This window comes from Leptinotarsa decemlineata, unplaced genomic scaffold (genome assembly GCF_025532065.1).
Source record: "Leptinotarsa decemlineata unplaced genomic scaffold, Ldec_3_MD MMD2_tig00026328_RagTag_RagTag, whole genome shotgun sequence".
In the NCBI taxonomy this organism is placed as follows: domain Eukaryota; kingdom Metazoa; phylum Arthropoda; class Insecta; order Coleoptera; family Chrysomelidae; genus Leptinotarsa; species Leptinotarsa decemlineata.
In genome coordinates, this window is record NW_027412688.1 from 24,986,830 (window position 1) to 25,014,267 (window position 27,438).

Here is a 27,438-nt window from a genome sequence, read left to right on the forward strand (position 1 = left end):
ACTGGTCAGTAAAACATCATCAACACCTAGTACTCAGTTGATTTGGCCTGGAAAGCAATGAGGCTGCTGACTCCCTTGCAAAGGAGGGTGCTGCAAGCAGCTTCATAGGACCAAAACCTGTTATTGGCATCGCTTTTGGCTCTGCCAAACAAACATTGAACACCTGGATCGAAAGAAGAGTTATGGACTTCTGGCAGAATCTTCCAGGATTGGCTCACTCCAAGGCTTTTATTTACCCTTCGAAGCTTTATACCAAACAGTTGTTGGCTATAGTAGGGATGAACTACCATCTCTATGAGGCCTTCTCATAGGTCACTGTCATTTGAATCATCATATGTAGAGACTCGAATTTCGGAAGACAGTGTGTGTCGCCTCTGTTTGGAAAATGATGGAACAGCAGAGCACATACTACCCCGCTGGGAAACGAATCAGTTTTCAAAGTTTGGCAAAGCCGTACTCATACCATCTGACCTGAAAAACCACTCACCATTCAAACTGATGGGCTTCGTTAAAAAACTGGTCGACTGTAAATAGGTGTGAACCACAATAAACCCTTGCGGGTTGCGGTGGAGAGTCGAATAGACCCTTCACCGAACCACCTAATTTGTGATTTTTCGAAAAAGTGTTTAGTATTTCATATGTATTGTATTTTATTTCATCATGAACAACCTTCTTTTCAATCCACAGGGAGACGTGCAACTGATCAAAATAGCTCCAAAACCCGACACAGCTTACGAACTCTGTAAAATATATGCTCCAGATTGTGCAGTGATTTACAATAGCTACAGAGCAGTGAGCGGTGGAAGCTCTTTCATCACAGGTAACTCGTATGGCTTCACTTCATCAAGTAGTGGTAGTGCAGGATTTTCAGGCAGCTTCAGTGGTGGATCTTCAGGTGGAAGTAGTGGCGAATTTACTGTCAGCAGTACTGGAACAAATGGAAGGATCAGAGGAGATTCGTATGAGTCAGAAGGTATGGCAATAGTAACAAAACGTTGAAAGACACGCCAGATGAAGCCATTGTATGGCGAAACACGTGTTGCGTTTTTGTAAAACAATTTAGTGAAAATCTCACAATAAAGTGTTTTTGGAATACGTTACAAAACGTTCTGAGTAAAAATGAAACTCCATGGAACCAACAATTATCTTTGAGATTATTCATAAAAATTATTTCTATTTCATTCAAACCGACACAATTTACTACGAAAAAGCTGTGTTAGCGAAACATGTCGTGATATATTTCATCAAATAAAGTTTGTAGAGATCAAATAGCGATGTGTAGTTTATGAAAATGAATTGAAAAACCTAGATGTCTCAAAGGGCGTGGGTCCTGACGGAATTCCGACAGTATTGTTAAGGAATTGCTGTCACAGTTTATCACATCCCCCTAAAATACTTTTTCAAAGGTCAGTTGATACAGGGATTTTTCCAGGTGTTTGAAAAAAATCTTTCCTTTTTCCAGTATTCAAAAGTGGAAACAGTAATGATATTTAGAATTACACGGGTATTTCGAAAATTTATTCTATTCCCAAAGTATTTGAATCTTTAATCACGGATGAAATATTTAATAATTTCAAACACGTCATAATAGATAAACAACATGGATTCTACAAAGGAAGGTCTACTGCCATCAATTTGGCTGTCTACCAAAACTTCATCACAAATAAGCTTGAGCAAGGGTTCCAAGTTGATGTTATCTACACGGACCTTACTAAAGCCTTCGATTCAGTTTGTCATGAACTAATAATTTTAAAACTTGATAATCTTGGAATAACGGGCAGACACTTGAAATTTATGGAATCCTACCTTTCCGGTAGATCGCAGAATGTGAAGATAGCTGACAATGTGTCAGAAACAATTCATGTGACTTCAGGGGTTCCGCAAGGTTCGCACATTGGGCCTATATTATTTCTACTCTTTTTTAATTATGTTAAATCAGTATTCAAACACTGATACTGAATGCATTCAGAATGACCTGTATAGCTTTTGTTAAGAAATGTAATGTAGTGAGATTTTATAGAATGAAACAGCCTGTCATTAGAAATTACCCCATCAATGATGTAAGTCTTCAAACTGTCAAAAGCTTATGCGATTTGGGAATTACTTTCGATAAAGATCTAAGCTCTAAGCTTTATTGATCATGTCAATAATATCTGTAATAAAGCATTCAGAATGCTCGGCTTCATCAAAATTAATACCCGCCATATTACAGAATATGATGCTATAAAGTCATTATACTTTTCACTGGTTCGGAGTATTTTGGAATATAATAGTGTTATTTGGTGTCCTCTTTAAGCTTGTCATAAAGAGAGACTTGAAAAAGTGCAAAATCGCTTCTCTAAATATATAATTTAGAAACTTGGCCTACTCTACTTTGGATTTACCTCGCAAATAAGGCTGTCTGTATTAGATTTATTATCACTTGAGGACAGACGTAAACTTGGTTCTATTCCTTCATAAAATTATAAACTTCCACTACAATTGTTCAGCTATTTTAGATGACCTTTGCTTTTTCGTTAACTCAAGATCCTTAAGAAGCAATCACATTTTTTCATTTGGCTTGCGATTCTACAAGACTAACTATGGCTCGATGGCAAAAAGTTGTAGGCTTCAAAAAAATTTCAATATATACTTTTCAGGACTTGATCTTTTTCATTTGTCATATTTAAAATTCTAAAAAATTGCAATCAGACGACTCCACCCAGAGATTGTTCATTAAACTTCTGAATAGTCGTTTATTATTTCTTTTAATGATCATTGTTTGTGTTTGTACATGTCTTTCTTCTATTTGAATTTGAACTTAATGTACTACTTGACAAATGAAAATGTATACTTTTATTTATTATGAAGTAATAACTTGACTCTAGGGTTTGTTTGCACATTGATGTACCATTTGGGACTTTGTTACAATTCTGTAATGTAATTGACATAGTTACGTTTTGTTTTATAATTTAATTGATCATTAGTGTTGAATGTCTTTATGCTTATTCTTGTCTTTTTAATATTTTTTCTTTTTTATGTTCCATTTGGTATTTTAATAATAGTTTGTGGTGTACTGGACTAATAAAAAAATAAATTGGATTATTTATTTTTAGGCAATTACAATAGTTTATATTAAGGATCTTACTTGTTGGGTTCATAACTGAACTCTAATGCTTGACTGGTTTCAACAATTGGAACTTTCTTGATGTACCATTTGGGATTTTATAATAATTATGTAGTGTACTTGACCATTAAAAAATAAATAAATAAAAACATTCAGAAAGTTAAATTGACATGTATATATGATTCATCTGTACAGTTTTATTTGTGTTGAGTCACCCTGTATATGCAGAAAAACTTGAATGAGTACACTTTTGAACTATATTCTAATTGCTATAATTTCTTGGTGGAATTCAAAAAACAAAAAATGTTCAAAGATTTTTTTGTATTATTTGTATAGTATCCTAGGAGGTTAAAAATTGCCCCGTTTTCCATTATTATTACCATAAGAATTCGTTTGTTACCTGACGACTAAATCCAATATTTATTAGGTGATCGTTCGTTTGGAGGCTTCGAGGTTGAGGATAATACATCAGGAAATTCCAGCGAAGTAAAAGAAACAACGTTCGAAGAAAATTCTGGGATGATAGCTAATCGTTCGCAGACTGAAGGAAGACCCTTTTCCAACGTGGATGATGAAAGTAAACAAGAGTACATATTTAGGATTAATTTTCAACTTGTTTAATTTTTGAAAAGCTTGAATGAAATTTCATTACATAGAGTCTTTAAGAGATTGAAAAACTTTCATATTTTCAAGAAATTTCAGTTTGGATTCACTTTAAATTCAGTATATGTAGACAAATGAAACTAAAATATTGATTGAATATTGAATAGACGAAAAGTTGAGAATTTTGAATTTGTAAAGTCAAGTAGTCGAGCGTATAACATTGATTCAAGTTGAAAACATCGATCTCCTAGCAAGTAAAATGGCTATATCATTAATTGTGCTTTACTACAGTTTATTTTTCATTAACTCGCAACATGAAATCAATTGAGAGTATGTTTACTAACATATTTTTGCTAATAGAAAAAGAAATATCAGTCAATACAAAATACCGTTTGGCATTAAAAAAACTTTTATGAATTATATAACAATTATATCAAGCAATAAACCGTTAATATACAAAAAAAAAGTAATACAAATTATGAAATTATGAAACAACAACAAAAATCAATTGGCGCTCCGTGGCGACTCGAATGATTCCAGTGGCGCCTTTGCTTTTTCAGCTGCAGGAAAACCCGGAAAACTTGTAGCACACCATAATCTGAAGATCTTGATCTGCCAATGTCCCCTCTTCCATAGAATAAAATGTAGGGTGTGTCCAGAGGTTCCAATAAATTCAAGATATTGCCAGAATATTTAGTGACACGACTATCTTGAACCACTCCGTTTCGTCTTTGACCAATGCGTAATAATGACCAGATTCAACGTCAGAACCACAGTGAACAATGAATGCATGAAGATTATAATAGTGGTCTGCTATATTGAAATATTCATCTATTTCGAACCTTCGTAAGGTTCATGTTTTCATGATTTTATATCGGTCGTGTTGTTAATATAGATTGTATTCAGTTTTGTTCAGTTCGATTCACTGTGGTAACAACCTTTAGTGGGTTTCTATTGATTACTTCTCTTCCCCGCGAGAAAGAATCCAAGTTCTCAAAATATTACACTTTTTCAGATCACGTCGTTTAGATTTTCACACGGTTCTCTTTCAATCATGACTGATTTGTTTCGGCAAATTCGAGACTATTTACAAGTCCTTAATAGTCACTTTTCCCTTTTTTCTCTCTAATCACTCGATTTTCCGGTTCTCTGCAGTGCAGTTTGTTTCCCCGCCCAATTAAATGTGTCCACATATTTCGGGTTTCTTCATTGATCTGACTGAAAGCATCGTTCTTCTCTATGAATTATCTCATAGATCTTTCGCTATTTCCATATTGCTGGTATTTCCTCTCTGGGTGTTTTTCTTTCGCTAGCCAAGCGACACCTTCAAGCCTCTTTTTGTCACGTTAACTTGATAACCGGTGAAAGCAGAGTTTTCAGCCTACGCTGGCATAGTTTTCGTGAAATTGCTAAGAATGCTTATCCGGTTCTAACAAAGGTTCTCATGTTTTTCGTAGATCCAATCTCTGAGAGTTCTTTGTCATATAGAAGGGATAGAACTGACAGTAATATTTTTTTTCTTCCAACGCTCTTGTCGCTTTTCAGGCAATATCTGTTCTACCAGTTCATCATCAACATCACTGAACCTCTTCCTATATGGACTACTGAAGGTTAACAAGAAAGGTCTTCCATATAGTCCCATTATCACCTCTGAAGATTCTATCATCCCTAACTCAGCATGATTCAAACGAAAATACGATGGTTTGCCTTCATCATTGGTCATAGTCATATTGACACATTCATTATATAGAACTGTGGGACAAAATACATGCCCCTTAGTTCGAAACTCACCATAAAATTCACGATGAAGAACGAATCCCAAAATACATCACATACAAGAATAAAAGATTCCATTCTACTATTTCTGGCAGGTTTTCAATAATGGGCTTGTTTCAATTAAGAGTGATCATGAAACTAAGAAGTGGCATTCTCTGGCCGAGATTTTAACTCTGGAGTATACCAGCATTGATGGCTAATAATTCAGAGAATAATCCATGTTCTACCTACACAACGACCTATAGGTACTAAGAATGCTGGACAATAATTGATATGATCCTGTTAGTAAGCCATAAACATGCAGTCTTCAGAGGAGTCTGTGGTACGTTTGATAGTAACTAGTATTTGACCCAGCTAGAAGATATGCAGTTGATTTTTGGTGACATATTGGCAATTATTTGAAGTGTTCCTCATTGTTGATTGACCTTTTCATCACATTGCTGATCTTTTAGATCTGGGGGATCTGTATCTATAGAGTAGGGAGGGTGAGTATAGGCCCACAGCACTTAGGCCACATATGACCCATTTTACATCCTCTCGAGGAGTTGTCCTTCTAGGAAGGTCCTTTCCATGTCCTTTCCAGGATGGTGGACAGGTCACTAGGAGACATCTCCTTCATATCGGCAGGTTTAGGCCAAGACTCTCCAAACACACACTCTCTTATTGTCGATAACTCCGGACCCTCGCATAGGACATGCCTGACAGTTTTATCTTCCTGTTCACACATCCTGCATAGATGTGTGTCCACTAGCCCCATATTATTACACCCCATATTATGGTGGTGTTTCCTTAGTTGACAGTGGCCAGTCAGAAATCCTACTGTTAAGCGTAGATTTTTCCTGGTTATCGTCAGATATTTCTTCGGCGCCAGCTTCCCAGGGTCGCCCAGGGTGATCCTGGCAAGATTGCATCCTTTGATTTCATCTCATCTCTTTACTGATTGAGAATGGGTGTGACGTTTGGCTAGTTCCGCAATTGTCGAAGTCATCACGCCGTAGGTGCCACTGGGTCCTGAAATTGTTAGTCCAGCTGCTTCCTTGGCTGAAGAGTCATCAATGCGATTACCTTCACTTCTGTCGTGCCCTTTAATCCACCTCTGGATAATGTTATTATCTACCGAGGCTTTAGGTCTGGGGGATATACGAGTATTCGTTAATTTCTGGAAGGTACTTCCGTTTTTAGGGATTGCCAGCACACTAGTTTCAGATGGCAGACATTACACCTTACATACAGAAAAGATCAGTGTGAATTTAGAAATATCAATTTTGAGACCAATAGGTACTTGTTCAACACTTGTATAATACCAACAAGTTATATTGTCTGAAATCATGAAGGATTAATCTGAGAGTGTTTCGGGTAGGACACTATAGGTATTACTTGCACTCTATGTATGGAAGTTAATTTCTTTCATTGCTAGAAGTCTAATGGGTGCTAAAGAATTCAGCAAAAATGCTGGCTTTCTTTCGAAGAGAAGTTGCTACCGTTTTGTCATCTATGATGAAACGTGAAGAAGCGCTGGAAATTCAAATCACTGCTTTTGACGAAGACCAGTCGAATTGTTACAGATCTTAATCCTTCTTTTGACATTGAGTTTTTTATTGTATCTCGATAGATATTCGATTTTTCATTTCCTATTTGTTGACAGATATCATGGAAGCAACAATGTACTCATTGCTTTGAGATGACAACTTTGTTATACCAAGGTGTTTATCTATACTGTCCTTTTGTCGGAAGGTATATAGGACCTCAACTCGATCCAGATAAATTCGGAGATTATTTTAGGTGACTGAGGGTCATTGGAACAGAAGCAGTTTTTACGAAAAAACAACAAAAATCCGTTGTGTAACTATTTGAGAATTCCAGTTACTCCTATTGCTGGCATGGAAAATCGCTTCAGAAATTAAAACAAATTTCTCTAAAATATCAATTATCTTCTGAAGTAAACCAAGTATAATTGTTTCCTTTTCAGATTTCCCAGATTTTGATGAATCTCCAGTCACAGAGCTCAACAGATTCGCAATCAACCAAGGAGGTGGCCTGAGTTCAGTGAACGTGGAATTCGTTTCTAATGCTGAAACGAGAAATAATTTCGAAGAAGAAAATAGAGAAATTGATGAAAACTTGTCTGGAAAGTTGCTTATTGGTCCACAATTGAGTACAATTAGCACACCCAGAATCATCGACGTTGAACTACACACAACTAGCGCGCCAGATTATGAAGTGAGTTAATTTATTTTGTATTCAATTTACGTCCTCGATTTATGTTCTAAGCCAATAACAATATATGAGAAAAAAAAGAAAATAAGAAAACAAGTAATTATTGGAAAGACACATTTCCTCTATTGCAATTACTAACACATTTGAATCAATAATGAAAATGTATGGTTACGACAGGTTGTGCATATTGAGACAAATTTTCAAATCAGTTTATACAGGAATATGTTTCTATACAATAAATTGATGGATGTAGCCGTTACTACGGCGTGGTAGAAATGAAGAAAAAGAATTGAAACTTTCTATGTTTTTTACCAGTTTTATTTTTAACTAACGTTATGTATACATTTAATGTATGAGTTTGAAAAAGTCCCTATAGGACGAAACTGCAGTAACGTTAGTTACGAATAAATGTGGTGAAAAACATAGAAAGTTTCATTTCTCTTTTCTTCATTATGTTTCTATACGTTTCGATACGAAATTCCCTTTTTCCTATTGAGTTTGTTTTCCAAATATTCGATATGGATTTAAAACAGATGTCATTCATAGAAACGCTACACAATACAATACATGAAAGGATCACCCTATCATCCTCAATGGCTGTCTTCACTGATGACTGATCCAATTCTATAACATTTGGAGTACAAACTGAATAGGAAAACGAGTGTGTCATATAGTTCAATCTTTGTAATTACTTTATTTCATACCTAATTGCTTTTTTTCTTCCTTTGGACGTTTGCCACATTTTTTTATAAAAATAAATAGGTGAAAGCCAAAAGTTTTATTCTTAAAGCTGGTAATGTTGACAAAATTTACGAAACTACAGAGCTAACAAATGCTATAATATGCTAATAACTAAAAAAAAATCAATATTTCGAAATGGATAAATGGATGGAATTTGAAAAGACAAAAAATGGGGCAATGTCGACTGACTGCGCAATTTGTTTGTTTGCTTATTTTTGCAACATTGAGTTTCAACTTTTTCTTAGCTGACAGCTCGCGTAGGAGCAATTCGTTTTTTCATCGAGTTGTGTATGTTTTGAAAGTGTTTTAGAGATATATTTGAATAATATTATGGTGCATTCTTATGCTGATTTTAATTGTGCCGAAAGGCACAAGAAAACAGAAAGCGTATTGGTTTATAAGTGAGTTATTTCATATAATGAGTTTAGGTTCCCAAAGGATAAAATGATGAAAAAAAATATGGGTGAAAGTATTGAAAAGAAAGAACTACAACCCTTCTACTCTTCCAAGACTTTATAGAAATCATTTAAAAAGTGACTATACATGAAAGGGGAACGAAAATATTGAATTTGATGAAAGAGTTTTTTTGTTTAAACTTCAAGTATTCTCCACAGAAAGTATTATCTGGAGTTAATCCTGTTACTGAAAGTATGAAACAAAATTTATTAAATTATATCATATGATTACCTCTGAAGCTTTTGTTGGATCAGTTCGAGTACAATTAATTCTGTCTATACTTGACCTCATTCAACCTTCCTCTCAAGTTTTGGAAGATTCAACAGATTACCCAAGCGAGCCTATAACGCTTGAATTAAGTAGCTATATTAGAAAGAGGTATGTATGTAGGAATCTTTTTTTTATAATAAATTGCAGTTGTACAGATTGAGGATTGTAGAATGAATTGAATATTTGAAATGAATCTTTAATCCAGTTTGCTATACTTTTTCATTTTCATAACGGTATATTATTGAATAATGCATAAAATCATAGTTTAGGTAAATATTTTGTGATCTATCGACTTTGTGTACTGATTTTAGATATAGAACTCATTTGCAAACATGATTTTTCGTGTACATTTTATTCTATGTGGAGAATTTTTCATTAATTGAAACGTCAACGGGTTCATATACACTTCCATAATTAAACTGATAATTATAGGCTTCGTAAATTTTACGATTTGGCAATGTTGATTATTTCTGAATTTCACTAGTTCGGACTTCCATTGTCTACTATATAAAATGATTTGAAATCCCTGAAACAAGTAAAAAAGAATAATTAAAAAAGAATAGTTGAATATAACAATTATATTGAGCAAAAATAAACCTGAAATGAAATGATAGTGAAATAACCTACAAGTAAAAATATAATAATTGAATAAATAAAAATTAAAGGAATGAAAAAAGAAAATAATAAAAAAATAAAAAAGTGTAGAGATTCCAAGTCACGTTAGTTCACGACGTTTCGATTGTTGGTATCTACAATCGTCTTCGGGTGATGACTGGACTGATTCCTCCGAGAGATGACTATTTTATAGGTCGTTGAAATACTTTCACTTTCTCTACTTTCCATTTTCCGCTTCACTGATTCCGTGAGAGATGACCGTTTTGACGGGAGTTGGTCATTTTTCGTTTGATGATGGGTTTCCATATGTTTCGTATATCTACGCTGGCCTGGCTGAATACGTTGTTGGACAACATGTATGTGGCTTCCTTAAATTTTCTCCTGAACCAATGTTCCTCTCTGTGCAAGATCTCAGCTTGGGACCACTCGATGTTGTGTTGATGGGTCCAAACATGGTCTGCTATTCCTGATTTGCTGGTTTCTCCTCGCTGTGTGTGCTTCTTATGCTCGGCAATGCGAACATTCAATGGCCTCTTAGTTTCACCAATATAGGATTTTCCGCACTCACAGGGTATCCGGTAAATGCAATTCTTGGAATCGCAGTCCGCGTTTGGGGGCCTGGTTTTCGTGAGGCTGCTACGGATAGTGTTACCGGATCTGAAACAGGTTCTAATGTTGTACTTGGAACCAATTCTTCTTATCCTCTCCGATAATCCTCTAATGTAGGGAAGTGCAAGCACTGGTTGTGACGGCTTCTCTTCCTTGCGAGGCTCCTGCTGTCTTTTAGCCAAAGTCTTTTCTACCATCGCTTTCTACCATCCATTCCGCTGAAGATCATTTTTGATGATGTCTAGTTCCTTTTCGAGACCTTCCTTTGTATTACAGAGCCCAAAAGCACGGTCTAATAGAGTCTTGATGATTCCTCTTTTTGTCGATTGATGGTGGTTGGATTCGTGGTTCAGATACTGTCCCGTATGAGTGGGTTTTCGGTATACAGATGTTTCCCACTTAGTGTCGGTCCTCTTCATCAAAACGTCTAAGAATGGCAATTCATTGTGGATTTCCTTCTCCATTGTGAAAGTGATGGAAGGTCTCACGCTGTTGATGTGTTTCAGAAAGGCGTCTAGTTCAGTATTCCCATGGTTCCATATTATGAAAGTGTCGTCAACATATCTCAACCAGACTCGAGGTTTCTTGTGGGCTTCTTCAATGGCCAGAGTTTCAAACCACTCCATATATATGTTGGCTATGACTGGTGAAAGTGGCGATCCCATTGGCAGTCCCTCATCCTGTGTAAAGAATTCGTCCTTCAGTTGGAAATAACAGTTTCGTACACAGCATCCTAGTAATTCCATAATTACTTCTATAGGTAGATTCGTTCTCTCTTTCAGGTTCCCGTCTTCGGATAGCTTTCTCTGTATGATTTGGAGTGCTTCTTCGACCGGAACGTTGGTGTAAAGGCTTTCCACGTCGAAACTAATTAGTTGATCTTCCTGTGTAACCTCAATTGACCCTAGTAGTTCGACAAAATGCCTTGAATTCTTCACAAAAGTCTGGCTGGCTGAATACGTTGTCCAACAACGTATTCAGCCAGGCCAGCGTAGATATACGAAACATATGGAAACCCATCATCAAACGAAAAATGACCAACTCCCGCCAAAACGGTCATCTCTCACGGAATCAGTGAAGCGGAAAATGGAAAGTAGAGAAAGTGAAAGTATTTCAACGACCTATAAAATAGTCATCTCTCGGAGGAATCAGTCCAGTCATCACCCGAAGACGATTGTAGATACCAACAATCGAAACGTCGTGAACTAACGTGACTTGGAATCTCTACACTTTTTTATTTTTTTATTATTTTCTTTTTTCATTCCTTTAATTTTTATTTATTCAATTATTATATTTTTACTTGTAGGTTATTTCACTATCATTTCATTTCAGGTTTATTTTTGCTTAATATAATTGTTATTTTCAACTATTCTTTTTTAATTATTCTTTTCTACTTGTTTCAGGGATTTCAAATCATTTTATATAGTAGACAATGGAAGTCCGAACTAGTGAAATTCATCACGAAACATTGTCAATCACCTTCAAACATTGATTATTTCTATTGTTCCTAATGGTCAATCGAACAAGAAGCGGGAATAGGGGCGTGACGTCACCACCCTACCACATTTGATTTTTAATAATTAATTACGGGAAAACTACGGTGGGTACTTAGAGAGATGAAACAAAGTGCACTGTTTTTTCAATTCAAAAAATTCTATCAAGTGAACTATAAACCAAAAATCATGAAACAAGCCCATTCGAAATCAAAAGTAGCGAATATTGTTTCAACTTATTCATCCATTAATTATGATGAAATCTGACAGTATCCATCATAGAAATGAAATATTTTGTAACAGAAAAATTTGAAGTTAGTAGATTTTTTTATAGATTCCAGTTGTTGTAATTTTGTAATAACACTGAATAATTAAAATAATTGATTAATGTAAGCTGAAGATCCAAAAACCCAATGGCACTTTATACACCATTGTGAATTTAAAAAATTAATAAAATCGGAGAAAAATGTATTGAAACTATATTAATGATCTAACATCATTATTTGTGTTATTTTTTATTTAATTATGAGAGACATTTTGCTGATTAAAAATTACTCCAAACAAGAGAAATTTGATTTTATAGGAGGGTCAGAAACATGATAATCAGATATTACTAAGTAACTTGATGGATACACATGGTATCTATTCATTAGAAAAGTCAGGGGTTAAGAGGTGGAGGACTGAATTTGTTAAAAAAATATGAAGATTGTGAAATTATGAATCATATGAATTTTTGGAACAACCTTGGTGAAATATAAATTCGATTGAAAAATTCTGGGTTTTCTTCATAGACAACCAAAAAGCAGTATAAATGATTCTTTCAAACAGTAGAAGATTTGTTTTTGAAGTTGACTATATCTTGTTTTTTTATTTATGGCGGAGATATTAACATAGATTGCATAGAATTGAATGATGATAGTACTATCAATTTCCGTGACATCGTGAATTAATTCAATCTAAAACAAGTGATTGATTCTCCAACTTCGAATAGTTTCCTTGCAGTCATTTTGATATCTAAGGACGAACCTATCGTCACCTGAGATACTAAAAATTCAAATCACTGCATCGGGCTTTGTGAATTTGGGAAACGGAAATGTGGAAAACTGAAGATAAAATTGCTTCAAGAAATTTCAAACATATCGAATTCATAACTTGACTCTGCGTCATAGAGTCCAAATCTCTCTTCCACATCAGTGAACATCCCTATGTCAAAGAGGATTCACTTCTAATGTCTCTAAAATCTATAATTATATTCATACACCATTCATGAGGTTGAAAATAGCCTTCAGGGCAGAAGTCGAAGAAATTTTACTAGCTAAACAATTATTAAGTCTCACTCAATTTGAAGAAGAACTATTTTTCGAAATTATTGTATTCATACGAACGAATTTTCTTTTATTGTGTAGAAAAGGGATACCAGGGGCTGAACTAGAACTTTTTGATTGTTTTCAGTTCTTTTTGCATCATTTCTTAATATGCTAATTGTATTATGTTAATCTTTCGTTCAGTACGCCAATAAATATTATTATTTTTATCAAATGTACTTACAATGAAATTTATGGACCAGTGAGAAAGAGCTCTATTTTAGGGAAGGCCCTAGCTAGAATATCCCTGCTAGATAGGGTGTCACCCGTGAAGGTATGAGTCCTCTCCTCCTATCCGACGCCTCCTACTAAAGTGTGTATGAAACGGATATACGATCCTGCGCCCATACAGTATCACTATCGGAAACTTTCAGATATTGGACGGCCTCTCGTCGTAGAAAGTCTTATCACAGTAAGGCTTCTCCCTAGCTCATCGCGTGGACCTTAATGGGTCATATAGTGACGAAAGAATCCAACCGTAAGTCTGCGGAAGTGATGATCATCGACCAAATAACTAGAAATATTCACCACCATCGATTCAAGAGCTTCGATTCAAGAGCTTCTAGTTCTCCAACTTGCGATCATGAGGTGCAACTATCTTTCTTAGCTGAATCTAATGTATCGTCAGGTAACTTACGGATGACCTCATAAGGAAATGTTCCTGCAATCATTAAGGTGGGAATATCACACCTTGACTATTTGACAACCTCAACATGGGGCAATCAACTAAAATCTCTTTATTATATCATTATGGATAACGTAAAGGATAATCTAGAAGATCGTGCAACCTTGAGTAGCTCATTTTCTCTATAATCATTGGAATCAAAACATATTTGGTACTATATGTTAAATAATTTCAAAATGAATTTTTGGATGATTTGTGGTCTGATTTTTGCCAACTTTCAGGTACCCGAGGAAAACAATTTTGACGCCTCGCCTTCCGGTCCTGATACTTCTTTCGGAAATTATCCCTACTCTGGAATAAGAGGACCACCTGGTCCGAGAGGATTTCCAGGACCACCAGGATCTCCAGGACTCCCAGGTCCCAAAGGAGAAACCGGACGAGATGGTTTGTATGGCACTCCAGGAATACCTGGTCCGCCTGGACATGTTTTCATGATTCCGGTAAGTGTGTTAGTGTGAGAGATATCATCTTCGAACACAGCGGGTTTTTTTTTTCTGGTTGATTCAAAGAAATGTGAATGCATCTTTTCATTTCTATGGAGAAGCACCCAACCCAATAACAGATTATATTCAACTTAATCTATTTTCAATATATTTACGTCAGTCTTATCCCAATAAAACACATTGTCCTCATAGTGTAACGATAGAATTTGTTTTCAATTAAAAAAAAGTTAAACACTAAGTATTATACAGGGTCTAACTAAATAAGTGTAAAACATTTAAGGAGGTGATTTCTCATCGAAAAAAAGATAGGATCTTCCATATAAAAAAATTTCATCGGAGCATCCCTTGTTAAGATACAGCCCCTTAAAGGGGGTACATAAAATTCGTATAACAATTTTTTTCACATGCACTCTAAAAAAGTTACAATATTGAAATTAATTTGACGTTTTGTACTACCAAAAAGTCACTTAGCCATGAATTTATTTGGTTTACCCCATGGTTGTAAGGGGAGGAAAACGCAACTCCTGAAATTTATTTCCAATGTAACTTTTTGTCTTATTATTTGTTTACCATTCAAAAATTTATTTCCGATAGCCTGTTCCATTCTAAACAAAAAATGTCCCCTGGGTTTTTTCCTCAAAATGAACCAGTTCGCAGCAAAAAATTATTTTAGGAACAACTTCAGAGATACATCGTCATAAATGCGAAAATACGAAATTAATCTATCTAGTAGGTCGCTATTGGCGATAGTGACAATTAAATTGGTATGCCGCTGTCAGTTTGTGAATTTTCGAAATTGAATCAATACTAATTGTATGTTGTTGTTCTGTTCTTAATTTGTTTTAACGTGTGTTAGGAATCACACTTTAAAAGGTAAGACCTCGTTAATCCTTGGCTCGCACAAGTTTAGACTTCTGAGGGTTGTCGTTCGTAGGGGTGCGACAGCTGGTTAACGGAAAAACAGATTTTTAAACAGATTTTAATAATTCACGTGTTATTAAAATGGCATACACAAATGAGGAAATGGCTGATATGCATTACGTTTATGATCTGTCGCAGGGGAATGGGTTAGTAGCTTCTAGAAGATATGCTGAAATGTATCCTCAACGGCAGCATCCTTTACATAGAATATTTCCTCGACTTCATCAACGATTACGAGAATATGGTTCATTCGACAAAAGAACGCAGGATTGTGGTCGCCATCGAGAAATACGAACACCACAGCTTGTGGAAGCAGTACTTAATTTGATTGAAGAACAATCTACTACCAGTACTAGAAAGATTGCTTTCCAGCTAAATGTTGATCATATGACGGTATTTCGAATTTTGAAGGAACAACTCTTATACCCTTACCATCTGCAACGAGTACAGGCACTGTTACCGCGAGGCTTTCCGAACCGTCTTGAATTTTGCAATTGGATGCTGGAAATGATTAGAAGAAATTGTGACTTTCTAAAGACGATAGAATTCACAGACGAATGTAGTTTTTCTCGGAACAAGATTATCAATTTTCATAATTACCATATATGGGCTGATGAAAACCCTCACGCTATTGTCGAAACTAACCATCAAGAACAGTTTTCTCTTAACATGTGTATCGGAGTTATTGAGGATGATTTAATTGGGCCTCATTTTCTACCTCCTCGATTAAATGGTGAGGCATACGTCCAATTTTTAAGTGCACCCACTACTGCTGGAGGAAGTTTCTTTGGGCATCATTTTAGTCAAGTAGCACGTCAGCATTCAACTGAAACAAATGCAAATTAGTGGATAGGTCATTTGGGGCCATTTACAGCGTTTGGTTTATCGTACTCCTGTTCGCGATGTAGAGGACTTAAGAAACCGCATCATCGATGCGTGCAGGGTAATCAGAGAGATTCCAGGAATATTTGAGCGAATACGTGGCTCAATGCGCCGACGTCTAGACGCATGCGTAATGTCTGAAGGTAGACATATTGAACATCTACTATGATTTTTACATGTTGTGTGTTTTGTTATTAATAAATAGTTTTCTTCATTACCCTTCAATCGTTTAATGCAGGTACTAACTACAAAATAACAATAAATCCAGTTCGCATTTATGACGATGTATCTCTGTAGTTGTTCGTAAAATAATTTTTTGCTGCGAACTGGTTTATTTTGGGCAAAAAACCCAAGAAACATTTTTTGTTTAGAATGAAACAAGCTATCGGAAATAAATTTTTAAATGGTGAACAAATAATAAGACAAAAAATTACATTGGAAATACATTTTTAGGGGTTGCGTTTTCCACCCTTTACAACCATGGGGTAAACCATATAAATTACTGACTAAGTGTCTTTTTTGTAGTACAAAACATCAGGTTAATTTCAATATTGTAACTTTTTCAGTGCTTGTGAAAAAAATTGTTATTCAAATTTTATGTACCCCCTTTAGAGGGCTGTATCTTAACAAGAGATGCTTCAATGAAGTTTCTTTATATGGAAGATCCTATCTTTTTTTTGATAAGGAATCACCTCTTCAAATGTTTTACACTTATTCAGTTACACCCTGTATATTCTCTACTTTAAAGAAACGGCCGCAATAGTGTTATGATCTAAAGATAATGTCAATGGGTTGACATTGACATTATCTTTAAACTGGCGTTGGCGAGGAGTCAAGAATAGATATGTGTAAAAAAGCTCGGCTTTCAAGTTATAGATTGAAAACTTCTTTATTTTTAGACTGATGGATTTCAAAGATGCGAAAAATTCTTCTGTATTTTCGAACACAATCAAGCTACATGATCCTCGTTAACAAAGCTATACATTCTTTTTCATTTTATGCTGTTTCGTTCTGTTCCGCTCTATTCCTTTCATTTCCATTCCATTCCATTCTATTTGATCAGATCCAATCACATCCTATCCTATCCAATCCTGTTCAGCCGATCCCATTTTATTTGAACTATATGGCAGAAAGTTGGTTAACAATGAATAATCTTAAATTAAATACAAATAAAACCCAAAAACTGCATTTTTTTGCGCGTACTGTTAATGACGTGAAAGAGGTAAAACTATGAAAAATAACTTTGGACAGTAAAGTAACTTAGAACTGTCACACTAATCAGTTATTTCAATAATATTCATTTTAAGTCAATTGAAAGATGTAACTAGTGCCAATATTCTGAAAACAACCTATTTTCCGCTTTTTCACTCTTCCAGTATCTATGGTGTAGTTCTCTGGGAAAATTCTATGGGAGATGCGAATATTTTTAAAGAAGAGCTATAAGAATAACCAGTCACTCTAATTATAGACAATATTGTCAACATCTTTTTATAAACTTTAAGATAATGACGTTACCTACAAAATACATACAGGGTGTTTATTGAACATGCGGCAAAAAATTAAGGGACTATTTCTTGGAGTATTCTAGGGATATTTTGTCTTTTGATGATTTTTGATAGGGCACTTTGTTTCGAAGATACGGGGTGCAAAAGAATTTCGACAATAACAACTTTGGTAATTTTAAAATGATCAACGTAGCCGACATTAAAGTATAGGGTACTACACTGGACCTACCAAGTAATGGAAAATCTAACAATTTCGTTGGTAGCTATCAACAACATTCCGATTACTACAAACGGCTGCAGACATTCGATTTGAATAGTATATCGCGTAAGTGACCATATGTATGTGTCGCATGGGTTGAAACTGTTTCACTTTGTCTATTTGACGTGCATTTTCTGTGTTTAATATTCAAAGTCTCATTAGTGAAGTCATCTGTCACGAATAGCTATAGAAACGCAGAGATGGCTGACATGCATTTAATTTATGGACTTGATGATGGCAATTCATTGGAAACTAGGCGGTTATACAGTGAAAGATTTCCTAATCATAATGTACTTAATAGAAAAACCTTCCAAAGTATCAACGACTTCATGAAACAGGAGCAATGAAGCAAAAAGAAGACCAGGAAGGCCATTGCTAGAAGAAGATTCAGGTACCTCTACTCGCACAATTGTAAATACTTTAGGACTATTTGTTGTACCCATACCACATACAAAGAGTTCAGGTACTTTTCTTCCTGCAGATTTTCTTCCACGTAGGTATTGCATTCTATCAATGGCTTTTGCGTACATTGGTTCAAATCCCTCAACTACTGACGCTTATTCTTTTTAACGATGAAGCCAGTTTCTCAAGAAATGTCATAAGGAATTTTCATAACAACCATGTTTGGGCAGAAAAAAATCCATATGGCGTGCTTCTAGCTCGCTCTCGACATCAGTTCTCGTTAAACTTTTGGGTGGAAATTGTAGGTGACTTCCTGATTTGACTGGTACTTTTGCCAGGAAGACTTACCGGCGAGGTATACCGCAACTTTTTTGAACAAACGCTACCTCAGTTTCCGGAGGATGTACCTTTGGTTACAAGAAATGCAATGTGGTTTATGCACGATGGTGTACCAGCGCATTTTAGCATATTGGCTCGAGAGTTCTTAACAGTAACGGAGATTGCTGGATTGGTCGAGGTGGACCTCGCTTATGGCCTGCTCGATCACCGGATCACACCTGGATTATTATATATGGGGCCACCTAAAATAATTAGTTCATACTACTCCAGTGGAAGATGTGAAAGATTTGAGAAATCTGATAATTGCTGGGTGTAATGCAATGAGAAACGATCCTGGTGTTTGTGAAAGGGTTTGGGAGTCGATGAGGAGAAGATTCGATTCTTGCATCCAAGCGGGTGGTAGTCATTTTCATCAATTCTTGTAGATAAAGAAACAATACATATAATTTTTGGTACTAAATTGTTATTGTCTAAATTCTTTTTCTCTCTATATCTTCGAAACAAAGCGCCCTATCAAAAATCATCACAGGACAAAATATCCTTAGAATAGGCCAAGGAATAGTCCCTTAAAATTTGACGCAAAACACCCTGTATATGCAATTTTAGTATAAATTCATAAAAAGCCGAGTTCCTTGGAATGCCAATTCAGTTCGAACAGAACGATTTCGTTCAACAAGATGTCTAAAAAATAGCCTGGACTATAATTTGTATAATCGTCTTCCTCTTGAGTTTAAAGTTCTCAGTCAATCTAAGTTTAAGAAAACCGTGAAAAACTATCTTTTGAGATACTGTTTTTACTCAGTCAATGAATATTCAGAACATATTTCTTTAGCCTATTTTTGACAATAGTTCATGTGTTCCTCTTCTTTTTTTTCTCATTTGTAGGTTGGTCCAAGTTTTGTGTTGATATTGCATAGATATTTTTTATGACCACAGGATATTTTAGATCATTTTTAAAATGTTTGTGTTATCTAATATTCAAAATGTTTGTGTTGTCCAATATTCATGATTCATTTTAATTGTAAATGACTTGCTACAAACATATTTGAGTATGTAACGTACCTAGTCAATAAACTTACTTACTTTGGTGGTAAACTTCATTCACTTCAATCTCATTTTCTGCTAAAATATAGTAAATCCATTAACATAGAAATTCCTTCCAAAATCGGGGTCGAGATTACGAATAAAATTATTATTATTAGAATCAGGTGAACTTGATTCGTCTCTGCATTCCCTTCGAAAAATTTGGAATATTAATTAAACTGATACGTATCACGTAGAAAGCGTCACTAATTAACTGGAATGGTGATATCAATCAGTAATTTGATATGGTATTGACTGCATTATAAGAGCTTTCACTGCCAATGAAATCTCTCTTACATTTTTTTCTGGTGACACTCAATTAGATGAATCAATTTTAGGTGAATTCTCGGAAATGTTTGGATGGCATTAAAAGTGTTCCAGCCCGATAGTTAATAAACAACTGTCAATCATTTTTATTGATAGATTTTCGATTAATCAATTTGTTGACGAACGTAGGTGCCAAATTATTTCGGTAATGATAAAATGTCATAATGGAGTTACGGGAATCTCAATAACACGCACGCTTCAGCTGATTAACTTTCCATTCCTTTGTCTGGAACATTATGATTATCACTTCATACACTCGCCATAAGATTGTGCATTCTTCGATTGTATGGAGAGATTATATTAAATATCATTTCGCTGCAAAATTCCTCTGTTTTTCCAAAATCATATGATAATTTTGTTATAACTATGGACATATTTGATTTCCGTGAAATTCATGATTGAAATTTTTGATTACTTTGTCATCGAATGGATAAAACAAATTTTCTGTTTGTATAGTGTATTCAAATCTAATGTTTTTTTTTATTTTTACAAATTTACTTTAGGTTCTCAGTACGATAATTCAAAAGATTTATTTCGTGAAGATTTCAAAGGTTTTATTGTGGCTTTATTGGCATTATCAGATAATACGGTTGTGGGTAATATAGTTCCTGATTTTGAGTAGATGAAGATGCTACTTTTTGTTAATTAATATTTCTGTATAATTTCTCCCTGTGGTTGTTGTATATTGACACGGTTATGATAACATTGTATTGATATTATTATTATGTATCATTATCATGTACGAATTAAAGTTATATATTTTCTTTATGTTATATCCATATAATTAGGCTAATCAGCCTGTTTGGATAGATTGATGAATAAACGAAAAAGCTACTGTGTCGTGATATATTTTTGAAAATAAAGTTTGTGAAGATCAAATCGTAAGGTGTAGTTTATGAAAAGAATATAGACAACTTGCCGATTATTAATTCAGACATATTGATTCCGCAGGTGTAGAATTATAAGTATTTATAGTCTATATTTCCGAAACGTAGATGAAAACCCCTCCACAATATAGACTATATATAGTCTATATTTCCGAAACGTAGATGAAAACCCCTCCACACGCTGTAATTCATTATATTAACTCAGAAATATATTTCAGATGAACGTTCAAGGAAACGAAAAGGGCCCAGATCAACAAGCAGAATCATACAGGCAAATGTTGGCACAGCATATGGTAAATATATAACATTTTCCTCAATTATTATAAATATAGACTAATGAAGTTATTTGACGCAATGTTAAAGACGGCGATGACAGGAATCGAAGGGCCAATGGGACTCACCGGCGTACCTGGACCTCAAGGCCCTACCGGACCTGAAGGAACCAAAGGAGAACCTGGAGATAGCGGAGAGCCGGTATGTATGGTCAGATTTATGTATTCAGAAAATTCATACCACAATGAAATATACTAGATTTTCACTATATAGATATAGGATGGTATGGGAAAGTAATCTCTTGTTTGATTGGTATAGAGCAGAATCTATGTTTCAATTAAATTCTTCGAATATTGTGTTTCCTTCAGTCCTACTACCGTGAATTTATTATATTTTCGATAAAAGTTGTGTTATGTTATTATGTGAAAATAGGGTTGATTACTCAATCCTTGATGTTGCGAGTAATGGTTTTGGCCAATACTTGATGAAAATCTATGAAGTATTCGAGTAATATTCCATTGTGTTGATTAGGTTAGGTCAAAAGTTACTGGGTCTATTTGACCCCCACCGCAACCCGCAAGGGCTTATTGTGGCTCACACCTATTCACACTCGACCAAATAAACCCAGCTTCATAACGAAGCCGATTACTCTGTATGGTGAGTGGTCTTTCAGGTCAGATGGTGAGAGTACGGCTCTGTCAAACTCTGAAAACTTGATTGATTCCACAGCGGGGCAGGCACAAAGTGTGTGCTCTGCTGTTTCATCACTTTCCAAATAGAGGCGACACACACTGTCTTCCGACAGTCCGAGTCTCTGCATATGATGATTCAGATGACAGTGACCTGTGAGAAGGCCTGTTAGACATCGTAGTTCATCCCTACTGTAGTCCAACAACTGTTTGGTATCAAGCTTCGAAGGGTGAATAAACGCCTTGGAATGAACCAATCCTAGAAGATTCTGCCAGAAGTCCATAAATTTTCTTGCCATTCAGGTGTTCAATCTTTGTTTGGCAAAAGCTAAAGAGGTGCCAATGACAGGTTCTAGTTCAATGAAGCTGCTTGCAGCACCTCATTTGCAAGGGTGTCAGCAGCCTCATTGCCTTTCAGGCCAGTATGGTCAGGAATCAAGACCACAGACAACCTGTTGCATGAATTTCTGCTTGAAATACACTCACATAGGTTCCTAGGCAGGTTGATATCCCTCCTGGGTCTGCGACTGAAAACACCTGCATCAGAACCTGAAGGTGTTTTTGATTCATCTGTGAACCAACAACTATCTACTCTCAATATTTTCTTCTCCCGAAGGATCTAGTCTTCTCTGCTAGGGAGCAGTACGTTATAAGACAGTTCGTAGTTGACAGTTGGAGGCATGGAGTCAGATGTCACTTCCAGAATGCTGTGACTTCCAGTGGCAACCATCAGTTTGTTGTACTCTGCATCAGACTGATTTGTGCAATTGATATTGTGCAGTCCATCTATATGCTATATGCAGTCCATCTAGCCTCTCCAAATCGTTCTTTTTTTGGGCATTTAGCGCTCTCAAAGATGGGAAAGCTGTTGTTATCAAGAGTTAGATCTCCAGGAAAGAAGTTTTCAATCAAAAGCTCTAACGTTTCTTTACTAGAGATCGTAAATGTTCCATCGGGTCGTTTAAGCGACCCAATTTCAGCAGTCGGTTCTATAGAGAGAGAAAATCTTGTGAATTATTGTGCTGCGAGATGGAGATGCTCTCACAGAACTTCTTTCAAGACTTCCTTTTTTGCCTTTCTAATTTCCTTGTTGTATGTCGTTAGGGTGGTTTTATAAAGCTCTCAGTTGCCTGACTCTTTGGTTCAATTGAATAATCTTCGAACTTTTTTTTTGTTCTTCAAGGCTTTTGTCCACCAAGAAGAGTTATGGTTATCTCTATTAATCCTCAGTGGATAGTTCTCGTGATAGGATAAGATCACTTTTTCGTGAAATTGCTCTGCTACTGTATCCATATCAATACAACTGTGAATAACAAATGAATCCGTCACCAAAGTACGATTGTAGGGAGTTTTTATTACCACTCCAATCAGTAGATTTTGAGTCACGATATTCCACTACTGGTCTTAGACCTGTTTCAATACCCAACAAAACGATTCTTCGCTACTTCAATTCAACATATATCTGAAATCTCAAATCAAAAATTAAATAACATACTGAATTTTCAGTTTCTTGTTCTTTTTGTGTTTCTCAACGTTTGGCAGACATAAGCATCTTCAGTGGTGGAAAACTCATTCTTTCTCTCTCTGAGATCATAAGTATTCATATTCCTGACGTTGGCTCATATTACTTGATGAGATATTGAAAAAGCCTTCACTGACCTTCTCTGAGACTTCATTGGCATGATTACGAGTTCAATTAGTTCGATGAACTGGTAAAAACCCTTACCTTTGCTTCTCAAACCACACATTGGTATCACCAAGTACGTGGTCGTATTCAAAAAACTCGAAAACTGTTGTTCCAACTACCAAGTACTTGACACTGACTCTCGAGGATACCTTGATCCGCGTCAATGTGGTTTTCTCTCTCACAAAAGTTCCAGGCAATGAATTACATTACAAATACTTTTCCAGAGTAGTTCTTTTCGGAACGTGTCTAATGACATGATTTCTCACGTTGAATTGAAAGATATACGAACATAGTACAATGTGATATACAAGGTGTATTTAATAACTTCCTAACTAATTTATATTTTGGGGAAAAAACTTCACATGAAGTTCTGAACAACAAAGTACTGATGTTTTTGGCAAAAATCATATATTTATCTTAATTTTGGTATAACCCTAAAGTTTGGGAGAAAAATACCTTCAAAATGACCGTGGTCTGTACGTTCTTATACCTGACATTTTGTCTAGTACTGCGGTAGACATTATCTAAGCCGATGAGAAAACGGTCGAAGTGCTCGAACGCAAAAACTACAATGCTGAAATTTGTCTCCGAGTGTATATTATAGTTGGTGAGCGTGGTTTCGTTTCTCTCAATTAGATCAAATGGTCATATATAGGACAGGTAACCAGATTTCATTGGTGTTCATTGCCTCTATTGAAAGTGTCCCTGTCTCCGAATCCTTATTGCGTCTCTACATTATCTTGGATAGTAATTTTGAGTGTTATCAAGCATTTGCATAGCTTCGAATGAGATACTGTGAGTACTTGTTTCTAAATCATTATAGAAAGAGGCAATAAACATTAGTGAAATTTGGCTACTTGTCCTTGAATCTATACAAACAAGATCACTCAATGCAAATAAAAAAATGAAACCAAGATCACCAATGATTATAAACAATTAGAGAAAAATTTCAGCAATCAAGCACTTACCTCATCGCCTTTAATAATGTCTACCGCAGTAGAAGACGAAACGTCCGGTATAAAAACCTGCAGATCACAGCCAAAAAACCGGGAAATAGCTTTGAATACAGTTATCTCCGGCCGTGAAATTTTACACTCTTCAATAATTTTCCATTTTTTTTCCAGTGGCATACGTGCAGAATTAGCACTGAATGATTTCAATCAGAAAGGTGCTTCTTTTTCTTTGAGAGGGAATTATTTTGGAAATCCTCATCCTTTTTGACCAAATTTGATCTCTTAATAAATTACTTTTAAGAGATGCCTATATGATTTCTTTATTGGAAAAATGATTTTGTCATTTCCTGAAACGAAATTTCATATATACCAGTGGTTCACATTAATTTTTTGTCATTTTCAAAATGACAGAAATTTCTAATTGTACTATTGTCACATTTTTGGCCAACAATTCAATTTCTAGGGTGTATTCTACCAAATTCTAATACCCACTCGTTCTTTTCATTCAATGAATTCATGTAATGTTAAGTTTCAAAAATGAAAATCTTTTTTGGTCAAGTCTGATTCAAATTTCATTTCGTGAAATTTTGCGATTATACATTTGAATGTTCACAGAATGTTCACATTAATTTAGTTCTGCTTCATTTTCCATTTCCACGGTAACAAATGAACTATTCCGGGTCTCAATGATATAAGAGGAAGCATAGTAGTGTAGGAAATGAAAGGAATTTAATAAATTCATTATTTCCAGTAAACTTTATCAGAATTCCGACAAGTTGTCATAATGCGAATTTATCTTCTTTTTATTTTTCTCGAGCCGCATAAATATAGTTTTTCTACTCTCATCGGTAATGAGGTTGTGGGCCATACGCACAAAAATTTCTCTGTATCGGTTTTTGAAACTTTTTTATGGTTTTGATGAATTAATTCCCCTCTTTCGTTGAATTGTTATTTATTTTCAAGTCATCAATAAGTAAAATTTATTTGAATCAAGACAAAATATTCCCAGTTGTTAGCAAAAAATTCAAAAACTCAAAAACTCAAAGGACGGCATATATTATATAAATAAATAAGAATTTATAAGGCAAAAATAAGCTCTATGAACTATGGAAATACAAACACGAAAAAAAATAAAGCCATCTTGTCCTATGTCATAGAAGTTACAGATAAAATAGGAAGGATTCTGAAATAATAAAACATAATGTTACAGTCGAATTTTGATGTTTGATAAATTCAAATTTGCAATATTTAGTAGCTATTTGGAATTCAACTAATATTCTCACAATCAAGCGATTACAAGTTTGCAAATTGAGTTACCAAATTCATTGTATTTCCCTAACGAACTGTAACAGTTCATTGGAAACAAAATGATGATAATTATTTTTTAATTTCAGGGCCTACCTGGTATAAGAGGAATTACAGGTCCTCCGGGCCGGGAAGGAAACAGAGGAAGATCTGGGAGGGATGGTGAAAGAGGACCTAGTGGACCTCCAGGAGATAAAGGAGAACAAGGGCTGATTGGACTTCCGGGACTACCTGGCGAAAAAGGTGATAGAGGAGCACTCGGAAGTCCAGGTGAGAAAGGATCGCCTGGTCATGACGGGATACAAGGAGAAGAAGGTCCTTCTGGTTCACCTGGTCCAACAGGAGAAATGGTATACCCTTTGATTCGTTTTTCAAAAACAACGTGATAGAAATCAGTAAAGGAAAGTACATTACATATTTCTTTCAGGGACCACGAGGTTTTACAGGTCCAAGAGGAATTCCTGGTCTACCTGGAGCACCAGGAATTCCCGGAAATGAAGGCCCACCTGGGAGCAAAGGACACCCAGGTCCAACAGGACAGCCCGGTCAACCTGGTCAACCAGGACCCCATGGTGCTATAGGACCACCTGGTCCTCAAGGATTACTAGGCCCTCCTGGATTCATGGTGAGTGTTATAATTACTCTATATTTTGTATTAGGGCTTCATATTTTTAAACATTGAAATTATTTTTGTTTTCATTTTTTAATATAAACATTGTGTAAAAAAAATACAATGCATGTACTTACTGTGATATCCACAAAATATATTGATGGAAGAAATATACCAAAAAAAGTAGGTTCCAATTCCAGAACAATTCTAATTGGACAATTCTTCCAACATTCATGTAAATATAAATTTTATCAGACATCAATATACAGATTAGGAAAATATGAATGTGGTAGTAATTTAACAGCAACATCATGTTGTGATACCAAACATTATCATCCAAAAATTATTATAAATGGTGAATATTCGAAAACCAAACATCGTCATCTTGTATGGAGAAGTATAAGTTAAACTAGTATCCCGCATTAATTCTAAATTACATGGAGGTGAACATAAATCGACTTTCATGTTGGAGTTTCAAACTCCACTAGACAGATGTCAGTAGATATTTTATTTTATACCGTTTATATATGTTGAAAAGATAGCTCAAGTGTATTTTCTTCAATGAATTTTTCTAGTTTACTTATTGTGATTTACTTTCTGCAGTATTTTGATACCATATAAAAATTCGATATTGATTTATTGCAAAGTAGAATACATAATAATAATTATCATTACAATAATAATAAAAGTTTAGAATTAATGTTTTTTTTTCTTCTTTTCTTTTTTCTTAATAATCATAGTTCTTTGAATTGATTTGTATTTCTAGTTGTGTCACCCAAATAAAACAAAACATGATTGAAATGAAAAAAAAATGTTGAATTATCAAGAATGTTTATGTATTATTTGTAGTAGGTATGAACATTTTATTTTCCTAGAGCCGCCACTAGACCTAGATAATTTCAGCCAAAGGTAATATTTCTGGATTGTGAACAATTTAA

General features: G+C 35.2%; 1 protein-coding gene and 1 long non-coding RNA gene across 3 annotated transcripts in view; one reads left to right on the top strand and one right to left on the bottom strand.

Annotated features, from left to right (window-relative positions):
• LOC111502276 (uncharacterized) overlaps positions 1-27,438 on the top strand; it is an 89,785-nt gene that overhangs the window by 37,667 nt on the left and 24,680 nt on the right. Inside the window, exons 6-13 of one of the 2 annotated variants that reach the window (XM_074182411.1) lie at positions 688-973; positions 3,534-3,683; positions 7,455-7,705; positions 14,157-14,375; positions 21,202-21,276; positions 21,326-21,457; positions 25,980-26,240; positions 26,318-26,515. In XM_074182411.1, the coding sequence (XP_074038512.1) occupies positions 688-973; positions 3,534-3,683; positions 7,455-7,705; positions 14,157-14,375; positions 21,202-21,276; positions 21,326-21,457; positions 25,980-26,240; positions 26,318-26,515 (1,572 nt within the window). The remainder of the gene's footprint in view (positions 1-687; positions 974-3,533; positions 3,684-7,454; positions 7,706-14,156; positions 14,376-21,201; positions 21,277-21,325; positions 21,458-25,979; positions 26,241-26,317; positions 26,516-27,438) is intronic. The other variant, XM_023156305.2, reaches the window with a different exon arrangement.
• Positions 806-20,448, bottom strand: LOC141485558 (uncharacterized). Its single transcript, XR_012467284.1, has 3 exons — positions 19,770-20,448; positions 15,900-16,125; positions 806-928 (listed from the first exon to the last, which is right to left on the bottom strand). It is a non-coding gene; the product is annotated as an uncharacterized lncRNA (long non-coding RNA).